This window comes from Solea senegalensis, linkage group LG1 (assembly GCF_019176455.1).
Source record: "Solea senegalensis isolate Sse05_10M linkage group LG1, IFAPA_SoseM_1, whole genome shotgun sequence".
NCBI classification, from domain to species: domain Eukaryota; kingdom Metazoa; phylum Chordata; class Actinopteri; order Pleuronectiformes; family Soleidae; genus Solea; species Solea senegalensis.
In genome coordinates, this window is record NC_058021.1 from 14,613,097 (window position 1) to 14,635,157 (window position 22,061).

Below are 22,061 nucleotides of genomic sequence, written 5' to 3' on the forward strand. Positions count from 1 at the left end.
AGTAATTCACTACTATGTTTACAATCATACACTAAGGCTCAACAACATTCATGATAGGATAGCAGGCGTGCTTTTTTGTGGCTTCTCTGTGCCTGACGCGTTGGGTGTGCAGTGCAGTGACGGTGCCGAACGCTTGCTCTTAGACTAGGCTCACTTTGCACTCGTAACCAATTCAGTTAATGCATGATAACATTACAGACTAATGTGAAAGTACTCTGTCGCAGAGCCACTCGGTGGGAAACTGACGGCACATTTCAGCACCCAGAGACTGTGCTGGTGCAGCTGTGAGTAAAGTGCATTGCCACAGACACTAATTTATCCTCTTGCGCTTTTATAGTCACCGTCTGTCCCCAGTCCTTACAGCAGTTTCCCCGTCTATCAAGCGCCAAGCGTTACATTTCAATCAAGGAAATGGATTAATTACAAACTGAGCATAATATTTCGGCGATTGAACAGAATCGCAGTCTGTAAGAGTCTTTGGTGCGTGGCGATGTTGCTTGGTGACCTGATGAAGGTGATGGGGGATGAAGAATGATGACTCAGATGAGGCTGGGAAGACTTGGTGCGCGTGACAATAGAACTAAGACAGAAAGAGACGATAGGTTACATATTCATTACTTTGCCATCTATGGTGTACAACCAGAAATACTTCCACAGCTTACTTTTAGTTTTTAGCGAGAACATGGGTCACAGCACCTTCTGCTGGACAACTTGGTAATAAGTTCAAACTCTCTGCTGTGCTTCTAGGCTGTGTATTTTAAACCTAACTGTGTTTTTTAAGGTTCAGGTTTGAATAATCACCTGTGACTATACGACAGAGTTGCACTTGTGTTCATATTAAGGATCAGTCATTGGTACACCTTCATATAAATACTCTAAGTATTACTAAGTAACTACATTTGTACCTTAATTGCACAGAGAAGTGCTGACCCTCGTTTTCTTCACAAGATCATTTGTTGCTTTCTGTTCCGTATGCCCGTACTGAATTGGGTAACAGAGCTTTTGTCCATTCTGCACCTTTTGCCTGGAATATGTTGCAGAAAGGAAACTGAGTTCATTTTGTTGAGCACTTGTTGTGGTGCTATTGGTGTAGAAGAGACCAGCCAATGAACTGGTGACCTCAGCACTGACGCCCCGGGAAGTGAAAGTGGAGGAGATAAAAGCCGGGAGAATGGGAACGAGTCTGTGATTCACACAAAGAACAGACTGGTCCTCCTCACTGACTGATGCTAAATGTACTTAGCGCTGATGCTGCTGCTGCTGCTGCTGCTGCAGAGGAGGAGTTGGCGTATGATGACAAGAACTGAGACGCGACAAATGCACGTTTAATAATTGATTAGATCAACTGGCGTGAGCGACTGTCATGAGTCGGCCTTACTCAGGGAATCACTGGGAAAGCCTGCGTGATACAGTGGAAGATAACCCCCGAGGCAGTGGTGTGAAAGGCTGTCACATGACTGAGTCATCTCAGTGCCACAAAGCAGAGGTGTGTTGCTATGGCAACTCGCAGACTGATACCAAAACACCCAGTGTGGGTGTTGCACACAATATCAGCAGCAGCTCAAGGGGTGGAGCCCTGTCAAGGAACTGTGGCGTTTCCTCGGTAAGCCCCGCCGTACAGTACCTGTCTCATCTGGCAGCAGGACAATGATTGTGTGGGAAGAAACATGCTCATTAAAAATGCACGTGGAATTTTCTGTGGTTGAAATACATCAGGGGGCTGCTTTGTCCTATTAAACACAGATTGGTGTTGACAACTGGCAAACAAAGCAACAGACAACAGGATTTCATATGCTGCTGTGTTTGTATAGACTCAGAAGCTACTATTGTAGGGACACAGGACCCAGAGAGCTGCCCCTTGCTGGGTATTTTCTTCAGACCCTTCTCCCTAGAGATAGTTGTGCTTGGAAATCCCAGTAGATCAGCAGCGAATCACTCAGACGAGCCCATCTGGCACCGACAACCGTGCCATATGTTCAGAGTCAATGAAATCACCTTTCTTTCTCATTCTGCTGCCCGGTTTTAAGCCTCAGCAGGTGTTGAACAGGTGTACCTAATAAAGTGGCCAGACAGAATATGTTCAGACCTATTTTCTGAATATTTAAAAAGATATTTTTGTCAATAGTGTATAAATCGTATTGTGAGCTAGAGTTCCTTTATTTCAGTGTGGTGTGGTTTTAGAGATTCCCTGACCACACTCTCAGAATAATTTGATTATTTGTTTATTTCCAGAACTGCAGAGAGCTCTACAAAAGAAACCCAAAAAGACATGCATCGTGAAAATGGTCGGGACTCGAAACCTGTGGAAGAACATCGTTGTGCTCTGCGTTAACTCGTAAGTAGTTAATACGCGTTTGGACATTTACTATGTGTGACAGAAATGTGGGTAACACTTAGCATCACATTGCAGCAACAGTGAGGTCATCGGAGAGTAATATTATAGTACAACCCAGAGCTGAACCAATTACCAATTGTTTCAGCTTCTTAAATGTGAATTTATTTTAAATTTCTTTGCTCCATATAACAAAAACATCGTTAAAAGTGGATCCTTTTGGTTTGTGGACAAAACAAGACTACAAATTGTTACCACACTAACACCACGTTGCTACTGTACTGTATTGTTAAGTGTTATTGAGGCGTGTGTGTGTGTGTGTGTGTGTGTGCAGTGTGTGTGTAGGGCGAGGCGATGCCAGTCAGGCCATTTTGTACTGTTTAGATGCCACTGTTAACCTGGAGGCTCAATAAAGCATTAATCAGTGGCCCTTGATGCTTTTGCCCTTCCACACTTGTGCTCCTCCCTCATTTTCATCTCCAGTGGGATACCACCACCACCACCACCTCCTCCTCCTCTATTTTTTTCCTCTCCATTTGAGACCTCATCTCATCTCTAGCCGGGCAGACCCAGCTTTAGCTCTGCTCCTGTGCTCCGTGTCCCTGACTCCCGAATCAGCATAAATATTACATGAGCTGTGTCCTTATGAAACATTAGGCAGCCGGGAGAAAAGGGTGTGAGTGTTTGCTTGGGGTTTTATTTTTTTTAATTTTTTATTATTTTATGAGCCTGTGTGTGTGTGTGTGTGTGTACGTGTACGTGTACGTGTACGTGTACGTGTACGTGTACGTGTACGTGTACTTTGGGGTGTATGCTCTGTGTGTTAGTGAGCCAGTGTGTGCATGTGTATAGGACATAAAAATTGGCTGCTTTTTGAGATGAGCATGAACATGAGGAGGCCGTATATGTGTATATATGTATATGTGTATGTATATATGTGTGTGTATATATGTATGTGTATATATGTATATGTATATATGTATATGTATATGTATATATATTTATTTATTTATTTTTTCCCCCCGTCAACATCTGACAAAATAACTGTAAATATCTAAAGTTTGTCAGATTATTAACATTAGATACTTACAATTATTTTATCGGATATTGACGGGGGGGTTCCGGACGGACGGCGACTCCAAGCGTGCAACGACTTCCGATCCAGTGAAGATATCAACACAGATCTAATTCCAATCCTATTTAGCCAACTTTTTCAGTCATTAGTCATTATCAGGGGATCTTGGCGGAGTTTGGCCAAGATACATGTTGGTAATGGAGACTGTGTGAAGAGTTTTGAAAAAGTGGCTTCAGCATTGACCGTTGCTAATATCCTGTAATGTAATGTAGCCGCCGTACTCTCTGACACTCTCACCGCTCTCCCCTCTGCTCTTTAATGCAGGCTAACAGGCTATGGGATCCACCACTGCTTCGCTCGCAGCATGATGGACCCCGAGGCCGAGGAAACCACCATGTTCCACAACTTCTATGCAGACTATTACACCATGGCCGGCATTGCAGTGGCGTCCTGCATGGCTCTGTGTCCGGCCGTGGGCCTGATGGGCCGGCGCGGCGGCCTCCTCATGTTCATGATCATCACTGCCCTGGCATCGCTGCTGCAGCTGGGCCTGCTCAATTGTGAGTGAAGACATTTCAATTCCACTTACATGTGAAATTCAACCCGTTTCTGGTGTAATTTGAGTGTGCAGATAATAATAGATAACGTAATATTGAGAAAGCACTCTCAATATTCAAGAAGCTCTGAAATTCAATTTTAACGGGAGGACATAAAACTCTCCATTTCATCCAGAGTCCTTGGTTGCATTTTAGTGGCAGTTTGACATTTTGGGCAAAAGGCTTGTTTGCCATCTTGCTGAAAGTTATATGAGAAGATCAATACCACTTTCATGTCTGTGTGCTAAATATAAAGCCGAGTGCCAGTAGACATTTTGCGTAGCATAAAGACAAGAAGCAGTGGGAGAAACATCTACCCCGGCAACATGAAACTCTGTGTTTCTACACGACTGTTAGTTTGTGTTTAACATGTGTAAGTACATTTAATTGTGTCATTTTTTTTTGTGCATGTATTCGTAATTATTCTGTTAGTCAATGTGTACCAAGGGTTAGGGTGCACCAACAAGTGCATTTTAGTTAGTTACAAATGAGCGAGACTTAATGTTTAACCACAGTCAACATGTCAAGTTGTTATTGTGTGTTTTGTAACACTGTGTGATGTGTTTTGGGCAACACGTGTGCACGTTTTTGCTCTTTAATATTTGATCATGGATTGAATTCATTGCCTGAGTACATGTGATTTTGTTGTGTTCTGTTTCTCACTGACAGATTTGTCTTTTGTTCTCCTCTAGTGCTGGGGAAGTACAGTGGCCACCTGAATATAGGTAGGACCTTCTCTTTATTTCTCTGCTGAAGTCGTGTATTCACTGATGATGTCTGAGCTGGGCAGACAAACCCCCCCTTACTCTGCCTTTTGCTATCTGAATCATATTAAACCTTGACTTTCATCACGTGACATCATGACGTTGCACATTAGGCATATCATTTCAAACCCTGTGCAGAACCATAATGAATATAATGTGACTCACTTTTCAATTATTTATCTTTGTGTCCAGGACGATGAGCGTCTTTGGTTATAGAGCTGCCTATCTCTGCGTCGACCTTTGCTCACTGCTCTCCTCTGTTTACCAGTACATCTGCACACTAATTCCCCGCTGTAAGAAGCAAGAGCTGATCGCAGAGCAGTCTCATCTCCCTATGTCAACTTATCTTATTTATATAAAATAAAAAATAAAAAATAAAAAAATGTGTTGAACCAGGCTCCGGTTCTGAGAAACTCGTAGTGCTGGGATGGGAAACCTCCTGTTGTTGTTTTTTCTAATTTAGCTTTTAAATCTCCTCAGTGTAATGCAACATATCGTAGATATATTAAAAACATATCAATTATACACTTATTTGCAACATCAGATTCATTTTTAAATACTAAAACTGTTGCGTTTCATGCCTGCAAAGATTCCAAAAAGTGAATACTTAATTTAACTAATGTTCATTCAACGTGGACTGAATGCCACTTTTTACACTGCCAAAAATGCCTCTTATAAAACAATAAAATATAACCACTATTAGGGGAAAATGACTTGTTTCAAGCTAAATGATCTGCCAGTGCAGCAAGAAAATGTTATCTTGAAACAAGAAAAAAAAATACCTTGAAACAAGTCAAATTATCTTAAGTTTCTTCAACCTTAATAAGTAAATAAGTTTAAAAAATAGTGTGATTAGTTAACTATATTGAATTCAAATCAAATGCACTAGTACAGATTATCATTTTCTGAAGCTAGTTTTCTTCATAATTTGTGTTTTCATGTTGTTATTTTAACGTGCACAATGTCAGATTTGAAAAAAAAAAAAACAACAAAACTTCCTTTAACTCGGTTCCAAATGAAAAGTTCAAACTTGCACATCCGGGTTACAAAGGCTGTTCAGTTCAGCCGTTTGAAAATGATCCAACCACTTTTGTATCAGGTTACATCCCCTGTCAGTCACATGATCCCAGATACAAACGTTCTGTCGACAATAGACTTTCTAAATAACACAGTTTACAGGTATATATTCAGTGGTTTTTATTTGTTTACAATAGTGGGTATGTATGGGATATACGTTTCACTAATCGTTAAATAATAATAGTTTTTGCTAATAATTCCCATAATTTATGGAAGCTATTCTCTTCTCCTCTCCTTGTGTGTTATTGGTTCCATTCTGTATGGTGTTAAATGAAGCATAAAAGCTGAAATATTAGTATGTAATGAGATAAAATATCTCAATATTTTACTTCAATAAAATTCCAGCCCTTCTTTAAATGTACAGCACTGCTGTCTTTTCTTCACTGACTCTGGATTGTCTGTCCTGCTTTGTCTGCAGATAGCTCGGGTACGCTGAATAAGAACTTCTCCATTGCCTTCTCCATCATCGGCATGTTCTCCTCCCATGCAGTCAGCAACCTGAGCATCTTCTTTTGTGCCGAGATCACGCCCACTGTGATCAGGTAAGCTCTCCAAAAAGCCCTGCGACTGTCGCGCCACGAGTGGGGGGAAGAGGAAATGTAAACATTTTTGCATGAACGAAACACAGGGTTTTAGAATACATGTTTTTAAGGAGATCAGTCCACAATGTGTTCATGTGGCCTCTACCTTTTGAACGATTGTTGACCTGGCTTAAATGAATCAGTTACAGCGGATGGTGCTGCCACGGGAAACGGTGAGTTGCTGCAAACAACAGACTTGTTATCCACGATTTGTTCAAATTAGCCATACCTCCCTCCCTTCCTCCCCCACCCGGGAGAATATATGACACAAAGCTGCATATTCATGATCTCAGGTTATGTAAGTGGTATTGTTCTGGTGTCTGCTTGAAGGGCGCCATTCAGTGGTGACTATCGGCAATGGCAAGAAAAGGGATTGAGAGTGGAGGGATGTACTGCAGCACTCTGCTGCTGTTGGATAAAAAGGCTGCACTCTCCTTAATTTACAGTATAGATTACACTAATCCTCTTGTGTGTGATTAATATGTTAATGAGGATTTTCTTCTTCTTCTTTTTTTTTTTGTAGATATATCAGGTCTACAATGACTTAATCCTACAGTGATCACTCTTTCTTCTTCTCACAGGGGTGGTGGCCTGGGCCTGGTCCTGGCCAGCGCTGGGTTTGGCATGCTCACTGCACCCATAATGGAGCTGCACAATCAGAAGGGCTATTTCCTTCACCACATTATATTTGCCTGCTGCACTCTCATCTGCATCATCTGCATTCTCCTGCTGCCAGAGACGCGCTACCAGCCCCTCCCTGAGACCCTGGCTGACGGCGAGTGCTACTCTCGGCAACCTTTCCTTCACCCGAGGAAACCGGGCGAACAGCGCCTCCTGCTGGCTCAGTCCGAGAGCAGCAGGGACTACACGAGGGTGCATGACACACCACTCCACGAGGCGGCAGCCACCGCGGTGTCCACCATGGACTCCACTGCCTCCTCGGCGGTGGATTTGACCGCTCCGTCGGTGGGCGACATGTCCGCCCCCACGTTCATGGAGGTACACGCCGGCAGGCCTGAGCTCAAAGACCCCCACAGCCAGTCAGTGTCGTCTTTATCCACAACCTCCCTCACAGCAGTGGGTAGAGACAACATCATATGTGCCAGCAAAGAGCACCTGCTGTCTTCCACTCCTCTACACAAAGCGCCATGCATCACAGACCCGCTCCTCACGGGCGCTGAAGAACCTCCAGCAATAGTCCAGGATTCTCTGGAGCCCGCAAAAGATTCCGCCCTTCTTGAAATCAATGACGCCGGTCACTCTTCTTCAACGGAATCCGTCGCTTTAACTCCTCCCGTCCCCGAAACTGCGCCCACCTCCTTAATGGTCACGCCTATCATCGAGCCGCCACCGAGCTCCACGCTGGAATCCCCGAACCCTGTATTCAGTGACATTGACACCATCTCCATGGAATTTGACCCGACGTTGCCAGAGGACACTCGTGTCACTTTAGCTCCCACTACTACTTCTACTCCCCGTGACTCCCCTACTCCATCTATGCATGACAGCCTGCCTCCATCCCCTGCTCCCTCTCCAGTCCCTGTGACAGACTGCACCATTTCCACTGACCCTCCGCCTTCCATTAGCACACACTCTGACACCCCCATCCAGTTAAAAATAGGAGATGAATCTCCATCTCCTCCTCCTTCACCTAGAGACTCTCCCACACCCGTTGTTATAGACTCCCAGCCGTCAGAGTTAGAATCCACTCCCCCCCCTGTTAATGATATATCTCCTCGTCCTCCTTCTCCCCCGAGCCAAATCACCGTCTCCCCTTCAGCCACTCCGCCGCCCGCCACCACCACCACCACCACCACCACCACCCATTGACTCAGACCATTCACCCTCAGAGAACTCTCCCCTCCCCTCATAGATACTGTCAACACCACTGCACTGTCTGCTACCATCCTCCCCATCACAGACATTGTGCATAGCCCCACCCCGGAATCAGCCACGCTGACCGCTACAGACACTGTACCAGGTTCAGCCGCCTCCCTCGTCCTAGACACGGCGCCATCTTCCATCACAGATTCAGCCTCGACAGAAGCGACCCCCTCCTCCCTAATGGACTACACCGTCTCCTCCCCCATAGACTCTGGTGTCCTCCCCATCAGGGACAGTGCCAGCATAGAGAACAGCATTGCCAACAGCGTGGCTTTGTCGTGATGTGGAGCCGCAGCCAGGAGAAGAAGCTTTACGGCGTCCAACAAATTGCCAGAGAGAAGGGAGAGGGGGCAAGAACTATCCTGCTCACACTTCAGATATGTAACGAAGACTGTCACCACCTGGAGTTGAGTAAATATGTGTTAGTCGATTGTTGTATGTTTCTCAATGAACCCCCTCCCCTCTCCCCCCCCTTTTTTCCCCGCATTTAGCCAATAAATGAGCCCACCAAGTGAGAGAGTGCCAGAGGCTGGTTTGTGACAACGTGACAGTATCTTCTGCTCCTTTTTTGAACGTCACTGGAATTCACCAGCCTATAAAACTATTTTGTTGTAACTGAACGTGAGATTTACAGTTTTGCCATTTTAAAAAGAGACTCACAACCATACCTACAATCGCTGAGATGTGAACAAAAACAAACACATCTAATCACAGGTACTTTTTGCTCACGTATCATGTCTGTCTTAGAGAATAAAATCGCTTTACCTGTGTGGGCGAGAAAACCTGAACGTTACAGTACTCTTTACTGTTCTACAGAGAAGAAAAAAAACAAAAAAACATCCAAATTGGGAGTGATTTTCTTTTTTTTTAATTTCTAAAGACGATGCCAAAAAAACTACTCTGACCAAAATTAAATGTAGACACAGTGCTAAAACATTTGTATTGACACAGTATTTTTGAGGAATACCGTGTCGCGGTCCCCTGCCATTGAATGTATGTGGATTCAAGTGATTTAGACGAGGCTTCTTTCAAAATTTAGAAATACTAATGAAGAATTAAATTCATTCTGACAATTGAGAGATTCATTAATTAATTAATTGTACTAAAACTGCTTTCATAAATACGTAGTATTCCATTTTATGGAAAGTGATATTAGGCGGAGAAAAATTACCCATATTTTGTCGGTATGAAGAAACTTATTTTTCCAGTCGTTTGAGTCGATAAAAAATGTATGGTATGCAAATGCTTTTCTTTTGTAAATGTGATATTGTAACTAAATGCATAATTAGTTGTTGAGCTTGATTGATCTTTTTTTTTTTTTCTTCATCTCAAAAGTATTATTTTTGAACAATCTCCCATCAGCGCGTCCTTATCGTACGAGGCTGTGCTTCAATTCTAACAGTATTTGTGGCACCTTCCATATTTTGCAGTAAGGGGACAAAGCATGAACATTTTTTTTTTTTGTGAAAAACAAACGAGCAAACCGTAACGGAAAAAAAACAAGAGAAAAAAAAAAAAACAAGACACAAAAGCTATTTTTTGAAATGAAACCCATGGATGGCAACTGTCACGTCACTAACCTTCGGTGTGTTTTCCAAATCGTGCTCTGGAATCAAAGTACTGTATGTCGGTGTCTTCACGCGCAACCCGAGTTTACCATTAAAAAAGAAAATGCAATATTTCATACATTTATCGTCATCACAGGTCAAATCCTTATTTACAGCTAAACTTATTAGTGATTGTGACGCGGCAGAGTCGTTCTCAAGGAGGCACTTTGGCGACACTGAGGTGCGTTCGTGTATGGACAACGTTATACTTAACTGCGGCGTGTGTGTGTGTGTGTATGTGTAACTTGACAGCTGTGGTTACGTGCTTCATACAATGCAGGTTGTGAGAAAGATGTGCGATTATGGATAGACTACTGTTTACAACAATCTTCATAATAATAATAATGATAATGAGTAATAATGCTACTTACACTGTACTGTAAAACGTCAGAGCCAACTAAATGATGTCTCATCATTTCAAATGTAATATCTGACAGTATAATATATGTATCATCTTACATTTACTGTATTGATGATCTATTAAAATGTCATTCAGGAGATAAAGACAACATTTAACAGGATTAAACGGGACATTTTCTGTTATTTTCTCCTCCTGGGTTCAATGAAGTACAACTTCACAGGTACTTTTATTCACCAAAATTTGATTTTTATCCAAGTTGGAGATGCACTGACAAAGCTACTTGTCTTTTGGTATATGAATGACTGGACTGACCTGGCTGTGTTTTTCTTTTTTCTTTTTTTCTTTTTTCTTTGTTGTGTTTTTTTTTTTAACTGAAATTAAGTTTGAATCAAAGTATGACAGCTTGTTTCAGGGTGATCCTTTAATTAATTTATCCTCAAATCAACTAGCTTCCTTTTTAAGTGGATTCATTTAAAGGAATATTTGAATGTCCGATGTATGTATGCTATGCTGCTAAGCCTCAAAGCACAATGCCCTGAAATCATGTGATAACTGGTTTGGTGGAGCTTGACATCTTAACAGTGAAAAAAGGGAAATTGGATTGGGATTTTTACTCGTTTAATTACAACGTTTGCAGTAGAGCCATGTGTGATGTACTTTGTGGGGACGGGGAGAGGAGCCTGGATTTTTATTGAGGAATTCTTGGCACCTGCAGTGGAGACTGGGTTGACTTCATTGGTCAGTAGCTTCGCGTTTTCCCCCCGACCTCCCGTTGTCTGTGAGTGTCGTTTCTCTCTGTCTCTGAGTGTGCGTATTGCAGATATTGAACTATGTGTGTCCCCAAAACTCCACCCGGCACCAGTGTGAAGACAATGACTCATCAAAACACAGGCAGAACCGTTGCTTCCATTTGAACAGCTCCCATGCGGCTCTTTCACCGTGACCAACGGAGTTATTTCATGTTCTTTGTAAGCATTTGGTTTGGATTAAATTTGGAATAAAATGACAATAAAATTCAGTGAAAGCAATGTTAGCATAAGTGATAGAGACAGACACTGATAGAAAATGGTTTCTATCTTTTGTAAATAGCAAATGTGTGGAAACACCTAGGTTTGATGACTTAAAAGCTCCTAGATGGTAGTTATGGATGGAAAAATATGGTATAGATTTTCAAGTTGACACGAAGTCCCCAGTGTACACATTTCAGGTTTTGATTCTCTCGACCTTTGCGACTCAGAATCTCCTGACGGGAGATTTGAATGAATGTAAAAAAACCATCGATTGTACCATTTATATCATTTCCAACTGTTTAGTTTCATTGTCATTGTTTTTTTTTTGTTTTTAACAGACATAATGCACTTGTATATAAGCCATACTAGTTGTTAAAATAAACCACTATTTATTGATCAACGGTGAACCTCTGTGAGTGTTTTCTTCTTTTACAGTAAAAGTCGAGTGTGTAAAAGTGACATCTAATGGTAAGACCAAATACTCCTCCACTCATTCCTCCCTTTCCCAAGCACACCAGGGAACTACGGTGGCCTTTGCATACCAGAATGGATGCGGTCATGTGATGTATCTCTGGCTGAGAGAGACAAGCATGGACAAGTCAAACCACTTCCCGCTCGTCATTTCATAAGAAAATGTTGCTAACCTGGAATATGATTTACAGAATTATCCTCTTGCTGTATTGTTTAGTTTATTTTGTCGGGTTGTTGTGAGGTTTAGGAGACAGGAAAAGAAGGGAAACAAAAGCTTCTTGTTCTCCTTTATCTTTTTATTGTGGTTGGCAAAACATGTGAAGGGTGTGTTACCGCAACCCTTATTGCTCTGCCACTGGCGTGCTAAGAATTCTGGGATGTGATGACAACCCACGGCGCTGTGCTGTGGCACATCCGGACGACGAGTGCACACTCGGAGCACGCAGCCTTGACTATTGAGACCGGGTTTTCTGAGCAGCAGTGCAGGAGCCGATTATGTTGAATGTTGGCATGTCACACTTTTGTTTACAGATATTTCACAATAGTATTTCGTCTGCACAATGTGAGTCACACAGGTGGCAGGAAATCACATACACAGGTGATGGGGAGGGCGCACAGTTCTCACCAGACCATATGAACAAAACCCAAAACCCATATCTTTGTCAAACGATCTACATCGACAAATAACAAGAACTACGATAAAACACACGGGTCTGTGCAAGGGCGTAGGTTTGGTTACAAGACGGGTGGGGACACTCGCACTCTCCTCACAGCATTTGCGCACACATACTGTACATATTGCCCTGTCTCTCATATTGGTATGGACCAATATTGTCCATCGTCCATGCGCAAACCAAATGTGCAATTTGGCAAAGTGAAGACTCCAGAAATTGACTGTAGGTGTGATTGTGAGAGTGGATGATTGTTTTATTTCTATGCGGTCATGTGATGGACTGGCGAACCTCATGTGGAGGATAAAGCGGTAGAAGATGGATGATGGGTGGAAAACAGATTTAAACTGCCATTATAAGTAGAATTACCTTCTTAAACTTTTCGTGTTTTCATCTCGATTTACTAGCACAATGTTGCTATTGCCTCCGTCTGTCTTGTTCCCAGATGACAGGAGATCATGGGTTAGCGTGGAGCGGATAACCCGCATTGTTTGAAGTCGTTTGACAAAAGGCATTTGTTCATATTTAGATTTAGAAGTTACATACCACAGCTTTAATCGACACACATTACCATAGCCCTTTTTTTTTCTGATTTCCTGGCAGGAAAATCACTAGACTTGACAGGCAGTCCACATCTCCTCTGCCCGGGACCGAGTGATGTCAGGAGGATGATGCAGCAGGATCCTGTGGTCCACTGCATCAACCCGGAGCGCTCCTATTGGCCGACGCGGATACTGGGATGCTGCGCCGAGGTGTAACGTCATCCGACCAGCAGCACGTTTATGAATAACGCCGGACCAACACCCGCCCTAGAAATGAGGCTGTAGGTGCTGATTTGGACAAACACGTCGGTAAAAGACTGAAGACGGCACGCCGGTGAAGTCGAGACAAACACGCTCTCTCTATCCGCATCCGCAGCGCACCATGAGGGAAATCGTTCATATCCAGGCTGGGCAGTGTGGCAACCAGATTGGGGCGAAGGTAAAACTATGACTAAATAACTATTAAGATGAGAATATAATATATCAAGTTGGCATTTTAATGCGCGTTATTGCCCCTGGTCTTTATTTCCCACTGATTAATGTTGATTAAAATAACCAGTTTGGCGACCTTTAGGGCTCCGTTTATCGTTTTTTTAAAAAAAAGTTGGCGGTAGATTTATGATGCGTTTATGTTGATGTGAACGGTTCAGCTGGGCTGGGGTGAGCTGCAGCTTTGAGGCCCCCACCACTGCAGCTGCATACGCAGTTACACACACAGACACACACCTGCCGCAATGGCTCCTTATATTACCTTATTTCTAAATGATGGTGGTGATCATTCTGTTTGTTACATGCTAAGTTCTGGGAGGTGATAAGTGACGAGCATGGCATCGACCCCACTGGTACTTACCAAGGTGACAGTGAGCTGCAGCTGGAGAGGATAAATGTCTACTACAATGAGGCGTCAGGTGACAATCACACTTGTTTCAATGATTTATATTCGTGCATGTAGATTTGTTATAGCGCTCATTATCTTTGCATGACCTTCCACGATAGACCTCATTTGAATGACACAGCAAGAGGAAAGTAGGTCCTACCATGAGACTAGGAGAAATCAGGACAGTGAACCTGCTAAATCAATCTCTCTCTCTCTCTCTCTCTTTCTCTCTCTCTCTCTCTGTGTGTTTTCACTCTCTCTATAGGAAGGACAGGTATCTGCAGTGTGTCACTAGCTGCCCCCAAGCTCACCGCGCCACTGTCTCATCTCAGTGTCTGATTTTATTGGTGTGGCATGTTGAAGGTCATTCCAAATGCATGTGTCACCGGCTCGCACGGCCGCTATTTATTAATCATGTCAATTAGCGAAAAAAGAAGACGGTGGAGCAATGATGCTTTCAGAAGAAGTCAGGGCAGACCGACGATGAGATGTACCCACGGGGTCATACGTCACGCATCACGTGCTTTGGCTAAATAAAAGGCCTTGCACACAAAGCAAACACAGGCTGCTGACATCATATTCATGAACTGCAACCCTATCCCATTTCCTAGCAGCAGGCATAATTGATCCTTTGTTTCCATGTTGCATGCTGACATCAGAGTCACCTACTGGGTTACTCGTGCATGCAGCACCCACCTTATCGAATGTTTCTTTAAAGGGAAGAGAAAGAAAGTGTCAGGCTCTTTACATAGGCAGGTAGAGGAAAGCAGGAGGCAGGGGAAGATCACATTTTTGTTTGAATAGAGTCTGCAGAGCTCAGCACTTGGAACCCCCGCCGGCTCAGGGTAGTGCAGCATGCGGAGAGGATGCCACAAGAAACAAGCTATAGCCTGCACCACTGCAGTTCTTAAATATCAGGGTTAAAAACACTTATAACCTTTCTGATCAGTTTACTAAATATGGAGACAAAATGATTTGTTGAGATACAGTGGAAGGTTTTTTCCATAGCTCAGTACAAAATGACTTCATCAGCACAGAGACTGCTATTTCTTACTCCACCCTTCTATCCATTACTTCCCTCTGTCTCTCTCTATTTTCTGCTGTTGTTCATTCAAAAGGCAGCAAGTTTGTCCCAAGGGCCATTCTTGTGGACCTGGAGCCAGGAACCATGGATTCCGTTCGCTCTGGGCCATTTGGACAACTTTTCAGGCCTGACAACTTTGTCTTTGGTGAGCGGACATTAATTCGTCGCCGTGCGTATACAGTTTAATAGGTGTGTGTGTGTGTACGTCAGCAGCTGCGGACTACCATGTCCTATGAAGGTGAGTTTCTCCTAGGAGTACTGCAGAGTACTGTGTGTTGGGAACACGCAGTACTCTGCAGCATCTCTGCGCTGCATTGTCCACATGCAGCGGTGTCAGGCTGAGTAAGCTGTAATGGTGACTCAGCGAAAAAAACAACAACAATCTGCTCGGCAATACTGCAGCAGTGCTGATTACAAATGAGGATGCAGGAGCAAAAGACTGCAGCAATGGATGGCTAGTGATTTCTGCTTACCAAGAAAACACACAAAGAGGAATTGTCTGTCTTTTTTATTACATATAAAAAGTATTTCAAGGTCCAGTGTGTAACATTTAGGGGGTTGTAAACTACCAGAGGCAAAAAAGAACAACATTCTTCCTGGGATGCAAAAGCCACTGTGGTTCCCTGATGCCCGAGGGAGAGGGAGGGGCAAGGGGAGGAGTCCTCCACCAACCACCATGCTGGACCTTAAGGGTCACAGTTCATCATGTTTAGTCCTTAATAATTTGTAAAGTATGTCTTAGCAGAAAGCAGTGCAATAATCTGTCAAATTTGTTGTTAAATTTTCAAAAAATACAGGTCAAAGTGGAGCGGGAAACAACTGGGCCAAAGGTCACTACACTGAGGGAGCTGAGCTGGTCGACTCCGTTCTGGACGTGGTGAGGAAGGAGTCCGAGAACTGCGACTGCCTGCAGGGCTTCCAGCTCACGCACTCTCTGGGTGGAGGCACAGGCTCAGGGATGGGCACGCTGCTCATCAGCAAGATACGCGAGGAGTATCCCGACCGCATCATGAACACCTTCAGCGTCATGCCCTCCCCGAAGGTGTCCGACACTGTGGTGGAGCCGTACAACGCCACTCTTTCTGTCCACCAGCTTGTGGAAAACACAGACGAGACCTTCAGCATCGACAATGAGGCCCTGTACGACATTTGCTTTCGCACCCTGAAGCTGACCACACCCACCTATGGAGACCTCAACCACCTAGTGTCAGCCACCATGAGCGGTGTGACCACCTGTCTCCGCTTCCCCGGCCAGCTAAATGCTGACCTCCGTAAGCTGGCCGTCAACATGGTGCCCTTCCCTCGCTTGCATTTCTTCATGCCGGGCTTTGCCCCTCTCACAAGCCGAGGCAGTCAGCAGTACCGTGCCCTCTCTGTGCCAGAGCTCACACAACAAATGTTTGACGCCAAGAACATGATGGCAGCCTGTGACCCCCGTCACGGACGCTACCTCACTGTGGCGGCCATCTTCCGGGGCCGCATGTCGATGAAGGAGGTGGACGAGCAGATGCTGAGCGTGCAAAACAAGAACAGCAGCTACTTCGTCGAGTGGATCCCAAACAATGTCAAGACCGCCGTCTGCGACATCCCGCCCCGCGGCCTCAAGATGTCGGCCACTTTCATTGGCAACAGCACAGCCATCCAGGAGCTGTTCAGGAGGATCTCGGAGCAGTTCACGGCCATGTTCCGCCGCAAGGCCTTCCTCCACTGGTACACCGGAGAGGGAATGGACGAGATGGAGTTCACAGAGGCAGAGAGCAACATGAACGACCTGGTGTCAGAGTATCAGCAGTACCAGGACGCCACAGCGGACGAGATGGGCGAATACGAAGAGGATGAAATAGAGGATGAGGAAGACGTCCGCCATGATGTTCGCCACTGATTCTAATAACACTGATTACAGTGACCTGGCATTTTTGAATGAATTCCCTAAGTCCCCGCCAATAGTAATTGTTGCTGGGCAGCCAAAACCACGCTAGTGATGCAGGTGTTCGACTACATATTGCATTGTGCGGAACATGATGAAATACAGTATAGCTGTTAAGCAAATCGACAAATACACTGCATATAGAAAAAAAAAAAGCACGACTGGTGTCACAATTAAAACATGTGCAACTGTTATATTGTGTGGTTTTCAAAGTCACGTTTTTGCCAGTGTCGAAGAAGTAGTATGGTCTTGTCCTAAATATTTTTGTAACATTCTCTTCAATGTGCACTCACTCCCTCAAGTCTCTAATAAAACATCCACTCCTCTCATTACGGCACATCATGTCTTTATTTGATACACAGGTTAAGTCTAAACTCATCACAATCTGCGGGAGACTCTCAACTTATCTCATGGAAAGACCAAAACAATAATGAAAAACAATTGATCAAGGTGTTTCCTGTGTATGACAATGGCTTTGTATCCTTCCTCATTTATGGGAAACACACTGTATCATAGGCTCTGTAGTTTATTTTAAATAGCTCTCACATTAAGTGTATTTGAAAAAAACATCACTGCAGTTTGAGAAAGTGCTTAAGTGAAATCTCTGGGAAAGTCTCTGGGTAAGTAGCAGCAGCAAACAAGTCACACAGTCCTAAAGAAGCGAGCGACTGACTCACGTTTGCTCTTCTTTCTCAGTTTGGTGTCATTTGTCATTTCTGAACAAACCCGACTAAATTATGAGTAGCAACGAGTGGAGCTACGTGGACTGACGGGTGACCACCTTTTAGGAGGTGGTTTGTTACACAGATCCACACACTGACACACTTCCTATAGAAAAAATGCAGACAAAGGAGAGGAGACTAGTTTGTCAGTGACAGATGACAGGACGAACCCATGATGACAGTTAAGTTGTTGTTCACACCAATAGTGAAGAAACTGAAATATGTTGAAATTATGGCCACACCCATGTCACAGCTGTCAAGGCCCTATCAAATTTCAAGAAAGGTTAACTCTATCTCTCTTACATTCTTGTCTATGTCTGTAAGGAGGTTCAATTCTTTAATGAAACTCAATCAGCTCTATCTTCAATTGGGAAACATACTGTTAAGATGCTTCTTTTTTTTTATCTCAAGGACATCTGTCTTTTGTCCCTATGTCTGAAAACGACAACTGTAATTATTATACTTATCTTACCTTCATTTAAACAGGAATTCCCCTGAGAAAGAGATCTCTTCACGAGGGAGACATGGCCAAGACAGCAAGAGGACAAAACTGTTTAAAGAGAGATGTTGTATTTTTCTATTTTCTGAGCTTACACAAAGGTTTGTTTTGCCGCTACAGGTGCATGATTAAAAAAACAAAAAAAAACTGCTGAAGTAGCTTCCTTATGTAGTCCTGGATGACCTGTGACTTTCTACTTTTCAGCTCAGACAAAACTGAGGTCATTAGTTTTGAGGTCATTTTTGACCAGGATCTGCCATTTGACTCACACATAAAACTATGACGTACTATTCCAGGGATATTCAACTAAAATTCTATTAGGTCCACTCCGAGAAAATTTTCTCAAGCAAAGGACCAGAAGATCATAATGTCTAACTTGCATTATTATTTAGTAGTGGGATAAACTGAAGTAGCCTAGTAGTCTGCATGTAATCAACAACTGACTGTCAAATATAGAAAGAACTCAATTCAAGAGGAGAAGAATTCAAAAACTTTACGACAATATTTATTGGGTGATTTTGGACGACATACTAAACTATGACTTTTTTGAGTAATTTTGGACGTCATACTATACTATGACTTTTTTGTCACATTTTGGATTACATACTAAACTATGACTTTTCTGTCACATTTTGGACAACATATTATACTATGACTTTTTTGGGTGATTTTGGATGCCATACTTCTCATTTTGGAAGACATACTATACTATGACTTTTTTGTCTCATTTTGGAAGACATACTAAAGTATGTCTTTTTTGTCAAAATTTGGACGACATACTAAAATATGACTTTTTGTCTAATTTTGGAAGACATAATAATGTATGACTTTTTCGTCAAAATCTTGTCGACATACTATACTATGACTCTTTGTCAAAAGTTGGACGACATACGAAACTATGGCTTTTTGTCAAAATTTGGACAACATACTAAAGTATGACTTTTTTGTCAAAATTTGGACGACATACGAAACTATGGCTTTTTTGTCAAAATTTGGATGACATACTATACTATGACTTTTTTGTCTCATTTTGGAAGACATACTAAACTATGACTTTTTTGTCAAAATTTTGACAACATATGTAACTACTAAGTGGCTTTTACAAGTTGCTGTCCCATCTTAAGCTGTGTCCTGTCCTTAAATTTGAGAGAATTGGTCCTGAAAAGTCCTTGAATTTGATCTCCTTGTAACAGCCATTTCCTCAGTTTATCCTTTCTTCACTCACCGTTTTCCCATTTAAACACAAGTTTTGCAATAAATGATGTGATGTGTTTCATTTTAAAACAATAAATTGTGCAGTTACAGTAGTTAATCTCACTGGTTCTCTCTCTCTCCTCAGCTCGCTGCATCCTCTTCCTGATCATCTGGTTGGTGACTGGTGGGCGCCATCACTTCTGGTTCCTCCCCAACCTGACAGCAGACGTGGGTTTCATCGACTCATTCCGGCCACTCTACACACACGAGTACAAAGGGCCACGGGCCAGTAGCAGGAAAGGCTCCGACAAGACGGACGACAAGACAGACGTCAAGGACGGCACCACGTCCACCAAGGCTCAGAAATCAGACAGCGACGACAAATCAGACGGCGAGAAGAAGGACGGGGACGACGACGAAGAGGAGGAGGAAGAGGAGGAGAGCAAAGGGGCAGGACAAGAGGAGAGCAAAGAAGCAGAGATGGAGGAAACGGGGACGGACCGCCAGTCGGACACGGACAGCGACCGGCGTGAGGACGAAGGCTCGCAGCACAGCAACGGGAACGACTTTGAGATGATTACCAGAGAAGAGTTGGAGCAGCACACAGAGGGGGAGGAGGAGGAGGAGGAAGAAGAAGACGACGAGAAAGAAGACAACAACGACGAGACACAACAGAGGGAAGAAGACGGTGGGAATGAGACTAAAGGCCAGACTGCTGAAACATAAACTTCTAACAATCCCATCACTCTCTACTTTTCTGTCTCTGTCTCAGTACCTTCCTCCCTCCTGTGATCCAGGACCCGTCTGGTTCCAGTCTCTAATTTGAGAGTCTTCATCTCTTCTTGTTGGGATTCCACCAAATGGTACCAACAGACCAGAGACCAGGGTAGACACAACATTTAAAAGTCAATGGCCACAAACGAAGGCAGAAAATATTCAACAACTGAAACTTTCAGAGAAAGGAAATGACAGAAGAAGCCTTATCACGGATTTGATTCCTCGCACTTAAACATGATTTATGTTCAAATAAAAACTGCCACCGGACATGTTTGCCTGAGGAAGTTGTCAACAAAAAAAAAAACATCACACCAACAACTTTGTCCTTTCAACTCCAAATATTTTATTTATGCCCCATCTCTACATTTAATCTGACATGTTTTGGAGGTGAGGTCAAATCCAAAAGTGAGAGCTGTGGTGCTGAACAGTAAGAGAAGACATGTGCTGCCACTTTTCACTGTCCTTGCTTTTTTTTTTAATGTTTTCATTACCATCTTTGAGCTCCATGTCACTGATACAATCACATCCTGTTTGATAGCTTTCTCAGGCGGCAACACTTGGCAGCAAGCTGACCCACGCGCGCGTCAGCTTTGTAACAAAGCCGGGTGGGTGGACCAAATCCTATAGTTTACTATGAAAATGAGAAAAAAACTAAATCAACCATATTGTTCCCGGATAGAGTATATGTGAAAGATCAGAGTAGCACGGCTCTTTGAGGTACTAACTTTCATTGTTTTGTTTTTTTAAATTAATGGTTCATAATCCCAGTCTGAAATATGTCTCGTTCATGTTTAACAATTATAATAATAACAATATGGGACTTGTGTCTCAAGTGTGAGCGACTGGGTCACAGCTGCCACACGTCATTTTGTTTTTCAAAAAAAAAAAAATTATGGCATTTTAAGAAGATAACTCATGAACAGAGACGCAGAAAAAGTGCCAAACACTAACTGCACATACAGTGATGGATGTGATGCATGCTGATTTAACAGGGAGGGAGTGCAGTGTCAAACTCAACTTTGACAGCAGCAGGTTGTTTGTGTGTAGGTTAAAAAAAACAAAGATTATTGGTCTCAATGAAACCGTTGGTGTTCACATCTAAACCCGTAAAAAAAAAAGCTGTTGTGTGAAAATAGTGGGCGTTGTTCCCTTCCTCGTGGCTCCAAGCTGTTTCTTCACATCTTCCTCTGGGTAGAAAGTGTTTTCTTCTGTAGTCATAGTGAGGATTATATTTAAGTATATTAAAAATAAAAAAAATAGAAATTTATCATTTATATATGGATTATATTGACATCAAATAAATACAGTAACAAACTATAAAACCGCTCTCTTCTTTTGTACTGGGAAAAAATTATTTTACTCTTATTATAATACTTGTTTTTTTTATATATATATGTTTAAGGGTGTACTCGTTATCTAAAGGCATCGTCTATGATTAGAAAACCATGGGAATATTAGAAATTGTCTTTAATTCTTTTACTTTATTTGTTACTGTGATGTTGAATGTGTCATGAGGTCGGTGGTGCTCAGCCACAGCTGCACTTCTCTCACCAACAGTAGTCAGTCATTAACCCCCGAGGTTATAAAACGAGTGACTTGTGTAACAGCGCAGTCTGCCATTTCCTACGCTAATAAAAACACAATATGTTTAAAAAAAAGACTTTGCGTACGCTCACCTCAACTGTATTCAGTAGTTTGTTTTCCTGCTCTCGTTTATTTTCTTTCATTCCACACATGGGCAAAGTGCATCTCTGTGTCCTCTCGATTCCTAAAAGAGAGAAAATAACTCCCCACTTGTTCTTGACTGTTATCAGTCTGTTGTATATCGTACTATTATTATTACGTCTCTATGCTGCTGCTGCTGCTTCTCATCGCACATTTCTAGGGGAAATAAAAATGTTTTATCTCTGGTCTTTGGATCACCTTCGCCGTTCTGAAGACTGTCTCACACAATATTGGAGTATAATTTAATAAAAAAACAACAAATGGATGTCTGGAAATATATCTGTA

General features: G+C 42.9%; 3 protein-coding genes across 6 annotated transcripts in view; all 3 read left to right on the forward strand.

Moving 5' to 3' along the window:
• The window catches only part of slc22a23 (solute carrier family 22 member 23), a 35,811-nt gene extending 26,987 nt beyond the window's left edge, over positions 1 to 8,824 (forward strand). For all 3 annotated transcript variants that reach the window (XM_044031445.1, XM_044031438.1, XM_044031454.1), the window contains 5 exons: positions 2,233 to 2,335; positions 3,732 to 3,967; positions 4,696 to 4,728; positions 6,263 to 6,386; positions 7,007 to 8,824. In XM_044031445.1, the coding sequence (XP_043887380.1) occupies positions 2,233 to 2,335; positions 3,732 to 3,967; positions 4,696 to 4,728; positions 6,263 to 6,386; positions 7,007 to 8,255 (1,745 nt within the window). In that variant the 3' untranslated portion in view covers positions 8,256 to 8,824. The remainder of the gene's footprint in view (positions 1 to 2,232; positions 2,336 to 3,731; positions 3,968 to 4,695; positions 4,729 to 6,262; positions 6,387 to 7,006) is intronic.
• A 4,369-nt stretch (positions 8,825 to 13,193) lies between these two features.
• Positions 13,194 to 17,188, forward strand: LOC122782687 (tubulin beta-2A chain-like). Of its 2 annotated transcripts, XM_044047139.1 has the most exons (5): positions 13,194 to 13,410; positions 13,771 to 13,879; positions 14,114 to 14,122; positions 14,967 to 15,077; positions 15,730 to 17,188. In XM_044047139.1, the coding sequence occupies exons 1-5, from the start codon at positions 13,354 to 13,356 to the stop codon at positions 16,812 to 16,814; spliced, it is 1,371 nt and encodes a 456-aa protein (XP_043903074.1). In that variant the 5' UTR covers positions 13,194 to 13,353; the 3' UTR covers positions 16,815 to 17,188. The 2 variants fall into 2 exon arrangements, with proteins under 2 accessions (XP_043903074.1, XP_043903083.1); XM_044047148.1 differs by lacking the exon at positions 14,114 to 14,122.
• A 917-nt stretch (positions 17,189 to 18,105) lies between these two features.
• sec62 (SEC62 homolog, preprotein translocation factor) lies at positions 18,106 to 22,041 on the forward strand. The gene is made up of 2 exons (XM_044046600.1): positions 18,106 to 18,117; positions 19,389 to 22,041. The coding sequence occupies exons 1-2, from the start codon at positions 18,106 to 18,108 to the stop codon at positions 19,998 to 20,000; spliced, it is 624 nt and encodes a 207-aa protein (XP_043902535.1). The 3' UTR covers positions 20,001 to 22,041.
• The last annotated feature ends 20 nt before the right edge of the window (positions 22,042 to 22,061 follow it).